This window comes from Passer montanus, unplaced genomic scaffold (genome assembly GCF_014805655.1).
Source record: "Passer montanus isolate IOZ18808 unplaced genomic scaffold, ASM1480565v1 scaffold136, whole genome shotgun sequence".
Classification (NCBI taxonomy): Eukaryota; Metazoa; Chordata; class Aves; order Passeriformes; family Passeridae; genus Passer; species Passer montanus.
This window is the reverse complement of record NW_024360497.1, coordinates 462,713-480,220: the sequence shown is the minus strand read 5'-3', so window position 1 is coordinate 480,220 and position 17,508 is coordinate 462,713. Positions and strand designations below refer to the sequence as shown.

Below are 17,508 nucleotides of genomic sequence, written 5' to 3'. Positions count from 1 at the left end.
GCACTCTTTCCTGGCAGCACTGTCTGGTGCCCATGGCTGAGCATGGGTGCCATTGGCAGCTGGGCACTGCTACATGGGGTGTGACGCATTTGGGAACTTTACCTGTAGTGTAGTGCCCAGAAACTGCTTTGAGGTTGTAAAATGTGAGGAGATTCCTCACATTTCATCTCGTGACTCAGTCCACGCTCCACATCCCTGGGGCTGAAGTGGCTCCTGAAGAGGTGAGGGGCAAAACTGCACTGAAAAGCTCAAGTTCCAATGCAAACCAGATGTCATCAGAGAAACTGCCTTCTGCTCACTGCTGGCCAAGATTTCCAGCTGCAAATACTTTCTTGTAAATCTCAAGAGCCCAGATTGGAGACATCTGCACCTAGGTTAGGTAAAGCTCCCCTAACCATGGCTCAGTGCTGAGGAAAATTCTTCCCCCCTTTTTGTGACCATAAAGAGAATTAAGAGATCCTGTCTAAATGTGTGATGAGACTTCTCTGTGTCCTGTATGATAAAAATCAGGCAAGGACAGCAGGGATGTGCAGCTGTGCCTGTTTTACTCACTCTCTTTGGGAAGGGGCACTTGTATCCTGTAAAACACAACAGGGAGCAAGCTGTGCACACAGTGCCCATCCTCCACCACATCCACTCACTGCCACCAGCAGACAGCACACCCTGTCTGAAGAGACACAGACACTACAGCCACCACTGATGTGACAGCCCAAAGCCAGCACATGCTCCTCCATGGCCCTCCTGCTGCAGCTTCTGCCAGTAAATATCCTGCATTATGGATGCCGAGGTGCAAGGCTGCACTGTGTGGAGCCAGATTTTAAAGAGAGGCTCTGGAACTCTGGAAATTCATAGTTCACACTACCAATTTGCCAGTCTTTTCGGTGGGGTATTTCTCTCTTTTTCTTCCCCAAAGGAGCAACAAAATACCAGGACAAGATGCTTATACAGAGCAGGTGGAGCAATAAAAGCATTGGTTTTACTCCGTGTCTTTTTTCTGGATCTTGAAAGAGTGGAGCTGGTTCTGCACATCATTCTGATGAAACAATGATGAATGCCTGCTTTGCTAAAGGCTGAGATTCTTACACAGAGATTTAGGACAAGCATTTCACAAAACGTGGAGGTGCAGGAAGCGCAGGGAGAGGAGCCCAGCACCCCCAGCACCCCATCTGCTGGGAGGGGCTGTGCACACGCCAAGGGCTGTAAGTGCCTGCAGGGTGGGGGTGTGTGATGACTGCGGAGGTCTCTGGGCTTCCACTCCCTCTTGTGGGAAAAGTGGGTCAGCAGAGAGCCCTTGTGCATCCTCTGTGCATAAACTGTCCCTGGAGCTTGGGCTGCTCGTGGCATCTTGCAAACCATGTGGAACACGAGTTCCCTCAGGCTGGTGAGTTCATGCAGGGCGTTGTGGGAGCTGCGGGCTTGGCCCCTCACAGCAACAGCAGAGTAACACACAGGGCACCAGGAGCAGCCTAGAGCAGCCACCAGGCCCCTGTTTTCAACAGCTTCTCAATGGGATCATGCTGAGAAAAAGGCAAGTCACGTTTATCACTGAGTCAGGTGAATTAAACATTCACATATATTTGCTGAAAAAATTATATACATCTGTAGCAAGGCTCTCCCAAGTCTGAAAGATAAGCATCATCTAGTCACTAAATTAAAAAAATAAAAATCTGACTTTTAAATATTTTTCTTTTTATCCATGTTCAAGAGCACAGACAGTTTATTTTGTTAGCACATTTCGTGAAGGATGTATGTGTGTGAATAGCCATGAAAACCAGTGAAAATTTGGTGTTTGTTTGGGATATGATGGAAAAGAAGAAGCAGCCATTTAACGCCTTACAGTCTAAATAATCCACAGAGTATATCGGGTTGCAAAAAGGTCACAAAGTAGCAAAGAGAAGCCTAAACACCCAGAGACGTAGCATACATGTCTGCTAAGGAAGAACAAGGTATAGAGCATGCTGGCTACTTAAATAAATTTCACTTTAGACCCTGTTCCTTACGCATGTAACCCTGGAAAAATCATCCCATAACAAGAAATGGACTCGGAAGAGATTTCTGTATCCATTCACAGTAAGGCTTTGAAGATATATGAAGTTTTATAGCATTTGTATTTTAAGGATTTAGGGCAAGTACATGTTCTTCCACTGAATAAAAACAAAGTTAGTACTTAAAAGGTTCAAAAATATATCAATCGTGACTTTTTTTTTACATAAATAAATTATATTGATTTTGGATTTAACAGCTGAAAAAACCCTTTCTGCTTCCACTGGAGGCAAAAACTGAACAAAATGTTAGTTAAATAGAGATAGCAGCATTTCTAAGAAATCTGTCGATAGTGATACAGTATCTATGCTACAAGAATGTTATTAAATAGAACACAATTATTGGGGGAGAGGAGGATTGCATTATGATTGGCTAAATCCTTTAAAAAAATCATCCAATCCAGTAAACTGGGAATAAATTCTGTGAAAATAAACCAACTGGTTTTTTGACCACGGGTAACAGACTTCTTTGAGATGCTAATTTTAACATGTACATAATTTATAATCCCAAATGTATAAAAGACAATGACAAAAAGCATCATAAATAAATAATGCAAACTGAAATAGTTATGTCAAAACATTTGGACCATCCGATAAATTAGCAAAACTGCAACAGAAAAAAAAAGTAAAAAATACAGTAAATTGTGACAACCAAGTGTGAAACTGATGAGTAGCACACTCCAACTCCCTCCCCGCCTGCCCTTCACTTACTGCTGCACCACTGTGGCTTTATTCAATTCTCAGACCATGAGCTGCAAGTAAGAACAACCCCAAGAGAAAGAAGAATTAAAGGAGTGAGGGGAAGGAGAAATCAGAAGAGTTGCCTGTGGAGGAGTCTCAGTACTCAGAGCTGGAGCAGGGCGCTGGCAGCATTAAAACCTGTCCATTTGAAATGCAGATGCTGAAATCATTTGGAGGACTGGAAATACTGTTCAACAGCAAACGGAATGGGAAGAAGCCAAAGTCATCTCTTCACAGTCCACCACTACAAAGTAAGAAACTCAGGCTCTGAAAGTCTCAAGGGTCCTTCTCAGAGGACTCCCCATGGAGGGAAGCTGGCCTACAGCCTTCTCTGTGTTTGTTGAAAGAACGCCACTTCTGGGGTAAGGAGTGGGAAATATAAAAACTCAGAAAGCCTAAGTGTTCATATAAGAGCATTGAAATCGGTGTGGTCTGTTCATGGCTGGAAAAAAACCAAAACCTTTAGAGCACCTGTAATGCCATAGCTGAGAACTAACGCCAGAGAGGAGAACTGAAGACAAGCAGAATGATGAAGGAACTGGCTGCTACAGATACAGTAACCCCAGAAAAGTCATGCAAGTGTGCAAAACCTTTCCAGCTCAAGCTGGAAAGTTCTTGTAACTACCAAGGAAAGGGCAACTAAATTCCACATAACATAAAACCAAACGTTGGTTTTAAAAAACACAAAAGAATGTCTACATCATTTTTTCACTCTCTGCAGTTTGTCTCCAAACCTTTGAGGTGGGGGTGATCAAGAAATTATATCACTACCAGTTATGCTTTTCCTTTCAAAGAAATGAATATATGCATTTTCAATTATTAGTTATATACTTCTGTCTATACTACTATTCTAGTAACCATGATAAAATAGGGAAATACTTTAAATCAAAAATACACATTAGCACTTATTATAGCTGTGCTTTTAGCCCAAATATAGGCTTTTTCGTTCAGTGTTGCTGTAGACAGAAATACCCTTGTCTGTGTGTTAGACCAAGAGACAAACACTTTTCTTCTGCTTTTGATTTTTTGCTGCTTTTTCTTCTCAAAGGAGTGAGCAATTTGCGGGGGGTGACCAAGTACTGGATTTGCTATTGTCAGCTGGGATGATTGACTGGAAAAACAGAATGAGAATTCGGTGCCTCCCATACTAGCTAGACAACACTGTTTATCTAATAAAGTGGCAAGACCCTGCAACTATTAACATGTAGTATGTCACCAGTTTTTTCTGACAGGGAATTAGGTAGATAATATTACTCATGGAAACACAGGTTTATGAAGGTGGAGCAGGGTGGGAGGGGAAGTAACAAAGAGTTTATGGGATAAGAAACTCACAAGCCACAATCTTTTTGTGTTTTTCTTTCAATGAAACAAAAGGTCTAATCGGTATCGTGAGCTGCTTGGCGCTCCTCTGCTGGTCCGTCCTGCTCCTTCTCTGCCACCGCTGGCAGGCTCTGCTGCACACAGTTTTGACTGTTTGCAGCTTCTTTTTCCGGCAGTGAGACAGTTTCTGGCTCTGGATTTGCCAATTCCCCTTTTGCTTTCTTCCTCTTCCGCTTCTGGCTCTCCAGGTTCGCCGCCTCTGAGTGCCTGGTTTGCTGGATGCCAGGCAGCGCCATGCCGATGCCAGGGGAAAGGAACATGGAGGGATAGATCAGTCCAGGAGACATCCCTGGGATAAGAAATGGGTTAAAAGCTACAGGACTACTGGTAGTTATTGCAGATTCTGACTGATTAGAAAATGAACTAGGACCAGGCTTATCTTCAGTGAGAGGTTCCTTTTTCCCATCCTGGCTGCCCTGTTTCTCCTCACTGGCTTTCTCGGCGCTGGCTGTGCCACCTTTCGTTGTGCTTGTTAGAGAAGTCGGAGCAGTCGCGGTGCAAGTTGTGGTCATCGGGGAGTTGAGGAGCCCTCCCACACCGAACATCTGGGGTACGGTCGCCATGCCCGGGAGCATCATGGGCAACATGCTCAGGGTGCTCTTCACATCCTCACCGGAGGGCACTGCTGCAAAGCCAGCAGGAAACCCGACCAGCCCGGTCAGAGGGATCCCTTGCATATTTCTCATGTTCTGAAGTCCCACTAGATCCATCCCTGCGATTAGTCCGTTCATGAACAGTGGTCCCATTCCAGAAGAAGAATCTGCTACAACACCAGGGCCTTTAAGGAGCTCATTCCGGGGCCTCCTCCCTCTCCGGCGTGACCCGGTGTCCCGGAGCACAGGCTCGGTGAGGATGCGATTGAATTTGTTTTCGGGTAAGTAGCCCTGAAAATGAGACATAACAGAGAACACCCGACAGTTACTACTGCAGCAAAGGGAATCTGGCTTGTCCATGCCCACATCTGTGTCCCAGATGGTGTTGGCACAGAAATATTTGCCTACATGATATGGAATTTGAGAGGTACACACAACTTTTCCCCAAGAGATGCTGCCAAATGCAAAACACCCTTGCTCTGCCCTGGCAGGATCCTGCACTCTCTAATGCTCAGGGAGGGGAGGAGGAAGCATGTTTTTACCCTGTTTTTCACCCCAGCCCTCAGCACCAGCTGCTCACAGCACAAGAAGCACCAGGGCAGCGTGGTGTCAACTGTCCACTCAGCTCCCTGCCCAGCTCTAACTGTGCCTTCAGCAACAGGTGAAAAAATCCTCTTTGAGATGGGAAGGGCCAAATTTTCAATGCTCTGCAGGACAGCAAAGCTCATGGGATGACACAGAGAGTGAGCATGCTGTCTGAGGAGCTCCTGGTCAGAGCTTCACGGAGATGCCAGGGAGCATTCAGAAAGGTCTTCTGATGGAAGAGACATGGGACCAAAACCCAGCAGCCAGAAGTGGGTGAGACGATTTGGTTACACAGAGCAGTGCAGGGAGATCCACACACAGCTTAACACTCCCTTTTTCAGCATCCTCAACACAGACATTTAAACATTTCCCTTCATGGTTCCCTTGGGTATCAATAGCTCCACTGTTTGAAACATTTTGAATAATAAAATTTAGGTAGGAAAAGTATTTCCTATTGACACCTGTAGTGCAGAAACGTGAATTAGATGTGCCTGGCAGTCTGCTCAACACAGCACCTGCCCAAGGAGGGAGAACCTTCTGGGAGCACCTCCCACTGGCATGTGGGAGTAGCTACACAGGCCATGAATGTCCCCGGGCTCTGTGGGGCAGCCAGCCCCAGCTCCTGCTGGCCTGAGCACCCAGAGCTGCCAGCCATCTTTCTGCATCCCTCTCCTACCAGGATGGGTATGCATTCTCCAAAAGCTTAGTGTCCATGGGGTGGGAATGATCATGGGATGCAGCCACTGGAGCAGGGCACAGGGGAGGTGCCCAGGCAGGGCCAGGCACACAGTGGTTTCTGTGGCAAAGGGACGATGGTCCCCTCAAGTCAGGGGAAGGAAGAGCTGTCAGCTCACTGGGGCTGGCTGCCCAGATGGGGCCCTGATGCCAGCCTGGACATGAAGCCACTTCCTGGGCAGTGGGACAGACCATGCCAGCACTAAGGAAAAACCAATTTGAGAGCAGTACAAGCCTCTAAGATTCACCAACAGATTCACCATCCAGCCCTCTGCAAGGTTATCACACAAACCACTGCAGCCCAAAACCAGGCAGCAGGTGAGAGGAACTGCAGGGAGAAGTCTGGATCAGGCCAGCCATGGGGCAGGGCAGGGTGATCTGGCATGCCAGAGGGGAGAGCACTCCTTCACCCCAGGCTCTGCCACACTCCGGGACAGGGATTGGTGGATGGAGAGGGTGGATGAATGTGGCACAGGTGACTCCATCCTGCCCCTCTCCCTGCCTGTGCCTGACCCTTCAGGCCTGGTGACCTGCGGGGCCTTTGGTGGGCCCACGGCTGCGCAGGCAGAGCTCACAGGAGCAGATGAAAAGCATCAACTAGAGGTGGCTTTGAAAATTTGACCCATGAGAATGTTTTGTCTACATCCTTCCGTCCAGCTCCTAGGGTGCTCCTCCTGCCCCTGCTACCCTCAGCATGCCAAGGCTCTGCAGCCAGGCATGCTGAGCCCCGCTCCCGGAGCTGGCCCCTCTCTCTGTGGCCTGGCCACGGCGCTGGCACAGCCCAGCCTCCCGCTCTGCAGCCATCCCCTCCCACACGCCCAGCCCAGGGCCTGCCTCGCTCCCAGATCCTCACTGGAGAAAGGTTGTGGGGATGGGGAGGGGAAAAAAAAAGATGACATGATACAGATTTCTCCAAAAGCTCTAACTTACTGAAAGCTTAACAATGTCAGCCCAGTCAGCTGCAACAGCATACTCCAAGTTTGCATCAAGCCACCTTGGCAATTCCTTCAATGCTGGTGCTGTGGCTCCCCCTAACTATAAAACACAGCAGAAGGATGACCTCTATTGCAGAGAGAGTTATGTAAAATAATACAAAAAAATGATTACACTTCCCCTAGCTTCTTATGGCTGCAGTTTGGCTGGGGTGGAGACTCTTGCCTTGCTACACTTGCCTTTCTGCAGGATTTGGTGTGTGCCTGCTGCCTCCAAACACACAGCTCAGGGAGAAAAGGCAGGTTCAGCCTCTGTGGCCCAGCCCACTGCCCTCCCAGGGACCAGTGATAGGGACAGAGCTTCTGTAAAAGCCATAGTTAGAACTGGCAAAGTCCCACGCTCACCCAGGAAAGGCCAGCATGGGAGCAACAAAGGGGAACACAGATGTGGCTGAAACAACCTTTCTGCCTCACCATTTAGTTTTGCTTTTAGATGTGATCAGTGTCACATCACCTTCTGACCTTGTACAGTCCGGGGTGTGCTTAAGAACTAATTTCGGTGCAAAGTACTCCTGAACACCCCTTCTTGTTCAGAGAGGTGAACCCCAGTCCCCTGGAGATTAAACTGCAGACAATTAAATCCAAGCTCCTTGCTCAGAAAGCAAGAAAAAGCCCCTTCCAACCCTCGACTTTCTACAAGCCCAGCAGTGGGATGGGTATTGGTGTGCTCTGGCCTGTACCTCATAAGGAGGAACAAACCAAAGGTATTTGCATGGCAATGTTACAATTTGTGGCATATTTTAATGAACTTAAGGGGAAAGATCAAATCCAGGATGGAAAGCACAAGACAGGACTGTGCTGAGGGTGGCTTTAAAGCCAAAGGCTGTATCTCATTGCCACTGAGGGGTCTGTGCCCCCAGGCAAGGGACAACAGTCCCACATCCCTTACTTCACACAGGTAGTCACTTATTTCACAGGTCTGCATGTCCCCGGGCACACATGTGTCACAGGACAATGTAGATTAGAGACCTCTTCCAGACTTGTCTCATCCATAGGCTTCTGTGGATTAAATCTCCCCCACAGGTGAGCTCAAAGTCTGCTAAGCATTTTGGGACACTGAGGGCAGAGCACAGAACAGCCTTTGCTTACCCGCCGTCCGGTACCCTTATGTACCACCGGCACCCGCTCCTCTCCCGTCAGAGAGCTAATGTCCAGTTTGTTGGGGTCCTTGCAGCGCTGCCTCCTCTGCTTGGGCTTGTCTGAAAAATTCTGGAGTGCAAACAAGACAATGTTAATGAGACTAGATGGCTTAATGAGCCTGGCTGGCTACAAGCCCTGCAGGAGAGCAGCATGGATGGGCTCCCAAGGGACAGAGAATCCCTGCAAGCTGGGGCAGGAGCAGCACCAGCAGCACAAACTGGTCCCTGCCACAGGACCAGTTCTCAAATGAGAAAAACTGATTTTTGTAGACAGAGAGGGGTCTCCATTGTACCCCATTTAGAGCACCCTCGCCCTTTCTAACTTTCCTCCACCCCTGACACTGCAGGTTCTTATACATGCATCTGTAAACAGGACACTGCATCCAGTAAAGAGAGAACAGGTCTGTGTGTGCCACTTGTGTCACTCTCATACAGCCACCTGCTTCTCACCAGCTATTTTCACCACAGAGATGCTGCACCATGTTTCTTTGGGATCAGAGCCCTCTGGAACCACAACCTACCGAGTTACAGCCAAGTCACTGCACACCCACTGCTGATGTGCCTGCAGGGATGGAGCATTATAATGAACAACTTGGACAGCACGGATTCCTGAGAGTCAGAAAAAAACCCTGAGCGCAGTTCATCCTTTGAACTGAGCTACTGCAGTACCCCAAAGCCTCTCTCAATCCTTCCTACACGGAGAGAAGAAATCCTGCAGGGCTGGCCTGAGGCACCAGGGGCTTTCTGGGAGCCAGAGTTTCACCAGAGGTATGGTCAGACTGGGCAGGCTCCAGTACCTCCCCAGAAGGCAAGGGTGCTGGGAAGGAGTGGCAAGGCACCTCCACACCTGCTCCAGCGAGTGTAGCCCTGGGCACACAGCTGGATATGTCTCTGGACTTTGAAAAGCAAACGCCATCCTGCTGAGCAGATGCTGGGCTCCTCACCTCTCACCTCTAACAAGCTTTAAAATGCTAATGTCTTGCCTGTAAGGCACATGATCCTCCAGGACCAAGATGCAGAGTCTTTTCTGTTTTACCATCACATTTCTTCCTGCTCTGTTTCATGGCCTGTGCTCTGCCTACCACATGGTCTAACAGCCTAAATAAGATGAAATCTGTAGAAAATCAACCTGTGAAACCAAGAGGTGGAGGTTTATGAGAGAGCAGGAAGAATCAGACAGACTGTGCACCTCACTCTGAGCCACTGCTTTCTGAGAGCATCCATGGCCACAGCCTGTCAGCCTCCAACACAGCCTCTTCAGTCTAGCTCTTAAGAGAGCAGGTTTTCTCTTGCCTGGGAACCTTATTTAGTACAACAGCACTGCCTATAATGACCCCGTGGAAAAGAACAACATAGACAGACCTCGAGCACCTCAAATCTGTTTTCTCATTTCTGTCGCCATCCACCCCATGCCCTTCTGCAACAAATTGTGCATTGGGCAGATAGATGCACTGCAACTGGAAAAGTGACCTTGGGTAACAGGGCTTGGCTCCTGGAGGATGCCAGACAGGTCCATGCCCAGGGAACCCTGAGGGTACTGACAGTCCCCCACCTGGGCATGTTTGTGTCCTGGGGGAAAGGAGAGGGGTTCTCCAGCAGCAAGTGCTTTTTGTTGCTGTACAGGGGAACAGTGCTCACCTCTTAAACATGTCATGAGTCCCTGAACAGCCCCAATGAACACCACAAATCATGTTATAAGAAAAAACATAACACAAAGGGCAACACACAAGGCAGGCACACACATACACACATGTGCCACTGAAGGCCACCCTTACTGTGCCAAAGCTGGGGACATCGAGTGTGTAGTCAGACTGCTGCCGGAGCCAGTCAAGGAGACTCTTATTCGGGACAGCCTTCTCTTGGCTGCCTGCAGCTGGGGCTGGCTGTGGAGTTGAGGTAGCAGCAACCGGCCCATCAGGGAGGGGACTGTTCTGAGGGGGCTGCGGCTGGTCTTCCTGAACATCCTGCCACGGAAGGAGGAGCAGGGACAGCCCATCAGCAGATGCAGTGATGCATGTGCACCCCGAGAAGCACAGCTCCCAACGCAGGTCATCTGCTCCCATCACACAGACTAATCCAGATACTCCCAGTACCGCTCCCTTAAATCACCACCCACCACCACATTTCCACTCCATTCCCAGCACTGGTGGCAGGAAGGGCAGAGAGAACTGAGAGATGTTTCTGAACTCACAAGGAAACATTCCAATCACCAGGAAGACCAACTTCCCCTCAGATCACTCCTAAAAGTGGTCTAGGGGCACTGGTCTTGCTCCATTCTTTCAGTGGATCCCAGGACAGAAGGAGAAAGGGTGTAGTAGGATCTTGTATTCCTCATCTTCCCTGAACCTAAACATTCCCTGAGGTGGGACAGCTGCTTTTGATAATGTTTAGAAGGATTCCAGCACTCCAGAATGCTGTAAACCAGAGGGATAACTTCCTCCCTGTAGTATCTACTCCTGCCTGGTGCTGCACAAACCAAGCTGTCCTGGAGGAAGCTGTGCAGTGTCATGGGCAGCAGAGCTTGGAGGGGGGAACTGGGCCATGAAACAAACTGTGCTGACTCCACTGGGTTCATGTGAAAGGAAGGAGCATCAACCCACCTGCAGCCTGCTTGGAAGAGGCCTCTCCTTCAAGAAGATGAGGTCCATCCCTTCAACATTTTTCCTCCTGCCCCGTCTCCTCCTCATGGCAGCATCATCTCTTCGGAGGCTGCCATTTACAATCTGTCCAGTGACAGGATGGATTAACCCTGCCTGCAGGATGCCAGACAAGTCCATGCCCAGGGAGCTCTGAAGGGCATTCATGGTCCCCAGTTTGGGCATGTTTGTGTTCAGGGGGAAAGGAGAGGCGTTCCCTGGGGACCCATCAGAGCCTCTGGACAAGTCCACTGCTGCCTCGCGCCAGCCGTTCAGCACGATGGGTGGATGGACATGGGCTGCTGCCAGCTGCTCCAGGCTCCTCTGTTTGGCATCTCTCTCCATCTCGAATTCATAGGGTCTCCTGTGCTTCCGTTCATCTTTTATGAAGGCAGGGCTCAGGAAACCTTCCTGTGTGTACCAAAGCCACAGAGGGTTACAGCTGTTCCTGCCCTGCCCAGGGACCACAGCTCCTCATACCAGCACTGAGCTGATGGTCATCCCTGCCTCTCCAAGGAGCCCTGAGAGATGTCCCTTCCCTGGGCATAGCACATCTCGTTCCCTGTGTGGGGGTGGTGCAGGAGCACCCTTGCACACACTCAGATATCCCAAGGTGCTATAACCATGGCTGCTCTGACAGCTGCTGGGGCCCCAGGCCACCAGCTCCTTTCTGTCCAATGTGACTGTTGGGGACTGGGCCACTGGAAGTTGGGAGCTGGGATACCAGTGGGATGTCCCCTTTGACCATGCCAGGCACTCCAGCGCTGACTCTGGAAGCACCTTTACAGCCACAGGAGCTGTGGAGCTGCCAACAGCAGTTGCCTTCCAAGGAGGCCAGCAGGGCTGAGAGCACGGGGCACTCTCCAGAACCAGGGGACCAGGTGGCTTAAGCCATGTGTTACACACCCCAACTGGCACCAAGGGGCCCCACCTGGGAAACTCCTGAGTACTTCTGGGCAATGTCTCACCCCAGAGCCCTGAGCCTTTCACTGCCTGAGGGCCCTCCTCACCTTTTGTACCCGTGACATTAAGACCCCGTTATTGAAGGGATCCCCCGTGGGATCAGGGGCTTCTGACTCGGTAAAGCTGCTCCTGCTGCCGGTGCTGCTGGCCATGGCTGGGGCTGTCAGCAGGCTCTGTGCCTCAAACTGCTGGCTGGAGGAAGGCCACTTGCCCTTCAGGACGGCGTGGCAGATGTTGTCAATGCGGCTGATGATCACACGGTCCTGCAAACAGAACTGGATGGTGGCAAGCTAAAACTGGAATGAGTGACCAGTGTATGACAGCTCAGGATTAAAGTCAAGCCCAGCCCAGGTGATCTCAGCTCAGCAGGGAACTGCTTTGGGAGCAAGCATCTCCACGGCACAGGTGCTTGAGAAGAGCACCTTGGCCAGAGCAGCCAATGGGGTGTGCAGAGGAGCACGAGGCAGAGCTGGAGCTGTGTGAGCCAGTGCTGGCCAGGGCTACCCAGGAACACATTGATACAAACTGTGTTCATTTTAACCTCACCTTAGGCCACTCAGAGAAGGAGTAAAGTGTTTTCTCCTGCAGCAGCTGGGCAATGGTCGGTGCCCGGGCATCCTGAAGATCATCAATCTCCCCAGGCAGGACAGAAGCAGAATTCTTGCTCTCTTCCTCCAAGTACTTCTCTGGACCATCTAAAAAAGCAAGGGAGAATAGAACCCACCACCACCCTCCCTCTCTTCTGGTCTAGAGGTGGGGTGTATCACCTCACACTTCCCACCCCAATTCCCAGCTAGCTCCACAAAGGTCCCAAACAGCCCCCAAGAGAAGGCAGCAGACTTGGACCAGGGCAGGCAGCCCAAGCTGCTCAGGAAGGACCATTATTCCCCTGAGCTGAGTTTGGGGGGCTTGAATTGCAGGAGCCCCCATGTGTGGCCATTCTCAGGGAGGGCATATGCTTTTCCAAAGGGAGCTGCTCAACAGGCAGTGCCCTGTGCCAGAAAGGGAAAGGCATCCTGCATTCCATGGCATGCTCTTAGCAGAAGGGCTACTGGGGCTCAGGGTGGAGAGTTCTGGTCAGCTCTACCAGCAAATGTAGCCCCCAACACCTTCTGCTCCCAGCTGTAGCAGCTAAAGGGACCTCAGATCCTACAGATGGGACGCCACTCCACGGGTTGGCCAGCCCCAAGGTTTGGGGTCCCTCCCACCATAGCCAGAGGTGACTGTCAACCTGAGGGAGCTCTCAGGACATTACCTTGGCTCTGGTTGCTGCTGGCTTTCTCCCCATCATCTCTGTTCTCACACTCTTCCTGCTTTATGCCCTGAGGCTCAGGGGGCAGCGCCTCTGTGCAGCTTGTCTGCTCCTCAGCATCTTGGCCCAAGGGCTCCCCTGTGACACAGGGGGCCTCTTCCCCCCGAGGCCCCCCCTGAGGCAGAGGTGTGGGCAGGTTGAAGGGCTGGCTCTGAGCCTGGCCTGGTGAGTGCTGCTGGGTGCTCTCCTCATTCAAGCCACAGTCCTCCCTGACCTCTGCCCCCGGCTCCCCTGGACCCAAGGACTCCCTCTCGCCATTTACATCTTCTGGGCAAGTGTCCTCAGGTGTGGGGAGACCAGAACTCTGCTCTTCACCCCCCAGTTCATGAGGCTCAGGGTCAAAATCAGCCCTGGTCCTGGGACCATTCAAGCCTTCCACAGCATCTGCTGCTGCCTCAGAGTTATCATCGTCCTCTTCTTCCTCCTCATCTTCTTCACTGTGGCTCTGACTTGGCCCTGCCTTTGCCTCCAATCCTTTCTCCTGCAGCAGACTGATGAACCTCTGCTCAGGAGGAACCTTTAGTTCATAGTTATGGAGACTGGGACTGTAGAGCCCCACACTTAGGACCCTTTCCATAGTGCCATGTTCAGGCAGCCCTGCCATGGGGCTGGCAAGTGCTCCTTTCTGTTCCAAGCCTTTGCTGAGTTTGGCTGGGGTACTCTGTGAAGGATTGCTCTCGGGGGTAGAAGGTGAAGGCTCAGCCTCCTCGTTCTGACTGTCCATTTGGTCAGAGCCCACCTGCAAACCCTCTAGGAAGGGAGCCTCTCTCATGGCATCTGCATCACAGCTGGATGGATCCTCATCCCCCTCCAGCTTGCCCTCAGAGAGTTTGGCAACGCTGCTTCCGACATCTGTGCAGCTTGGGCTGTCTCTGGCCAGGGAGCTCTGCTCGCTGGGACAGGCCTTCTCCTCGTACATCATGCACACCAGTGACTCTGGCAGCGAGCTCTCGTCGTAATTGCTGGAAATGATGTCCCGGACCTCGGACATGAACGTTTCACAGTTTGCATCCAGTGGGCTGCCCCCAGCCTGGGACATGGTGCTGTCCATGGTTTCTAGCTTGATGTGACTCTCGGCTTCGTTCTCCAGGGTTTCACAGGACTGGTCCAGCTGGCTGTACACGGGGGAACTGTAGAGTTTGGAGTTAGACTGGTAAAGGCAGCACAGGGTTTCTGGGCCTGGGAGCCCTGTTCTTTTATGCTGGGCATAGTTTCTGTAGGCATCTAAAAAAGACAGCTGGGGGTCATTCATGATGTAGTAGTCAGTGCGGTTCAGGCCGTGCTTGGCGGTGCCGATCAGCAGGTCCCGGTCGTGTTTGCCACACTCCCACCACACGGGCAGGTAGAGGCTGGGCTGGCACAGCTTGAGGCGCTCGTGGAGCTGGGGGCACTTGAGCACCTGCTCGCGCACCTTCCGCAGCAGCTCAATGCGGTACAGGGTCCTGGCAGCACGCTCCTCCGTGATGGGCTCCACGTAGATGTCAGGGTCTGGAGGACCTGCAGCAGGGACAGCAAAGCCAAGGACACATTGTTTGGGCTGGCACGAATTCCTCAGAGGCAGTGACAAACAAGCTGAGTTTTAACCTTGCTCATACTGCAAGGTGATGTAGGACCAGTGCCTGCAGCCGCCGTTGAGGCCTGTTTTTCCAGTCTCTGTACCTTCCAGTCATATCCCAGGGAGTAAAACCCCCTGACTTGAGCAGCTGGATCAAGAGCAGAACCAGCTGCAGAGGATTTCAGAGCCTTCTCTGAGCTCTGCTCCATCATCACCAGCAGTGCTGGAGCTGCAGGCGGAGGGGCTCCCAGCATGCTGAGCCTCTGGTAGCCCTTCAGCCCATTGTCAGGGAAGGGCAGCTTGTGCAGCTCTTCTGATGAGGAACACCTACCTAAGGCACAACACACACATACACACAAGGAACTGTGCCTAAGACCAGGCTCCATGACAGATGTGAGGCAAAATATTTTCTGCTGTTGTTTGAAACAAATCACTTTGTGCCTAAGTAACCTCCAAGGAGCTTTACATCTGTCATGTCCTGTCTGGTGGCAACGTAGGACCTCTGCAGAGCACTCAATGAAAACAAATGCCCTGTGTATTGGCCAGGCTTCCCGAGCCTCCTGCAGTGGATCCAGGCTCCATTCACTGTACAGCAGAGCTCCACAGTCAGTACAGGTATAGATGGAGAGGACTGTGTCCAATGGCAGCAGAGGGATGCTTGGAGAGCAGCAATACAGCTCACCCAAACAACCCCCAGCTCCAGTATGTAGCTTTGCTTTGTGTGTGCTACTTCTCAACTTGTCTCTCACATACAGAGGTTGCTGTCTTGGATAAAACCGGTTGCGATTTCCTGTGAGAACTCTAAGAGATTTGTGAGAGCAGGGGCAGGAGTCCACAGGGCTGTTCTACCCTCCCACTGTGCCAGGGAGGCACTAATGGTGGGGACAAGGCAGCCAGAAATGCATGACTGCTGCAAGCCCATGGCCTGCCTGGCATCTCACTGCTTCCAACTATCTCTGAAGCTCCTCCCTTATTCTCCTGCTCCATGAGAGCAGTGGGATCCCTTCTACATGACCTACCAGTATCCCTCTATAGGCCATGCAATTTATACTCACCATCCTCTTTCCACAAAGGGAGACCACAGACATTCTTGCACATGGCCACAAAGCTGTAGAAGTATTTCTCCAGGCTCTCATCTGTCTTCTTCTCCAGTCGAGAGATGGCTCGGAACTGGGCCCAGTCAAAGATTTTTTTCTCTTGGTCATAGATAACCCCAAAGGAGGAGACAGTGCGGTAGAAATCTGCCTGCTCCCTCCTGGTCCACCTGTAGAGCAGGAACACCACTGAAACACATTCTGGGCCCAGAACAGGCAAAGCACCAAGCAGAGAGGCTCAGAGAGCACTGTCTAGTTACTGACCAACAGGGAGCTGTCAGGAGGAGCACACTGGAGAGACCACCACATCACTAGATGCTCTGCCCTATGGTGCACAGGGAGGAGGAGCAGAGGCCACAGGCCCTCTGGCTCTCAACTAATTGCTGAAAAAAACCCTCTTGGCTGCTTCAATAAATCCCTGAGTGCAGCTCTGGGCTGTGCTGCCAACAGGGAGGCACAAATCTATTCCATCTATTCCCCTCTGCTACCTCAAGCTGTCTGACTTCCATAGAAAGGTCAGTTTCTGTACCAGGAATTACAAAGGAAAGATACACGGACACAGTTCTCATCCAGCCTCTTCCAGAGGGAAACTGAGATTGGGACTTGCTGCTGTAAGGGTCCCAGTAATAAACACCACCTACCTTACTGACTCCTGTGGATTCCTGAGTGTCACCCCCTCCCCAGCAGAGGAGAGCAGCAGTGGTGAGGGAGGAGTTCAGCTACAGCACTCTTAGAACACAATTTTCATGCTGGTTTGGACCCTCTGAGCTTTCACCTTGTAGGGACCACTCAAAGGACACAGACGGTGAAGTGTCCTGGGTAAACACTGGCCCAGGCAGAGCCCAGAGAAACAGCCACAGAGAACAGACCTGGGTGCACACAGCAGGGCAAGGGCAGAAAAGGGAGCACTGAGGCCTGAAGAAAGCTTCCAGTCAAATCTCAGCCTCTGAATTGCAGCTCTGAACCAGCAGCAGCAAGCAGCTGAGACATGTCAAAGGGAAATAGACAGGGTGACAACACCCACAGCACTCTCCAACTGCCCAAAATACAGCTGGGCCAGCATTGCCACCCCTGTTCCCAGGGGCTGCAGGCATGTTTCATTTCAAAAATGAGAACAAGAAGAAAGTTAATTAATAAATATATTAATGATCCAAATAAAGAAGCTCAGTGGTGAATTTGTCAAAATTAAAGGCCAGTGGAAAACTCCTGTAAGACAATCTCTTCTACAAAAAGCCCAGACAATTAAGGAGCAGGAGATACTAGCCCCCACCTCACAGAGAGGATGGTATGACTAGAAGAAGTCCAGAAAAAGAGGAAAGGGATGGTGGCTGGAGCAGCTTCTACACAAGGAGGCCAAGAACAGAGCACAAGGCAGCACACATGCCATGTGGTTACGTGGGGTCCTGCTGCAGGGACAGGTTCACAGAAGGCAAAGCCTTTGAGGGCTGGTGACCACAGAGAGTCCCAATCCCAGAGTGGCATGGGATACTGGCAGCAACAGCAGCAGCATCACCCTGTGCACACCCTCCCGATGGCTGCAGAGAGCCACTCTGGGTGCTGGGACAGCCCCAACTCCCTCCCACTTACTAGGACACAAATGAAATGGGAGCACAGCACAACCAGGGTATGTTACCACTGGGCTCCAGAGGCCATGAGCAGGGGGCAAAGCCAGTGATGTGGGAGCCACAAGGGTTGGAAGGGCACTGCTCATGGGCTGTGACAGTGCTCATTTGTCACCTTC

General features: G+C 51.1%; 1 protein-coding gene across 8 annotated transcripts in view; it reads right to left on the bottom strand.

Annotated features, from left to right (window-relative positions):
* Positions 1-2,089: 2,089 nt before the first annotated feature.
* The window catches only part of CHD6 (chromodomain helicase DNA binding protein 6), a 98,958-nt gene continuing 83,539 nt past the window's right edge, over positions 2,090-17,508 (bottom strand). For 5 of the 8 annotated variants that reach the window (XM_039699498.1, XM_039699499.1, XM_039699500.1 and 2 more), the window contains 9 exons: positions 15,729-15,937; positions 13,062-14,615; positions 12,353-12,501; positions 11,854-12,069; positions 10,808-11,254; positions 9,983-10,171; positions 8,158-8,277; positions 7,007-7,111; positions 2,090-5,047 (listed from right to left, as the gene is read on the bottom strand). In XM_039699498.1, coding sequence (XP_039555432.1) covers positions 4,160-5,047; positions 7,007-7,111; positions 8,158-8,277; positions 9,983-10,171; positions 10,808-11,254; positions 11,854-12,069; positions 12,353-12,501; positions 13,062-14,615; positions 15,729-15,937 — 3,877 coding nt within the window. In that variant the 3' untranslated portion in view covers positions 2,090-4,159. The remainder of the gene's footprint in view (positions 5,048-7,006; positions 7,112-8,157; positions 8,278-9,982; positions 10,172-10,807; positions 11,255-11,853; positions 12,070-12,352; positions 12,502-13,061; positions 14,616-15,728; positions 15,938-17,508) is intronic. The other 3 variants (XM_039699503.1, XM_039699505.1, XM_039699504.1) reach the window with 2 other exon arrangements.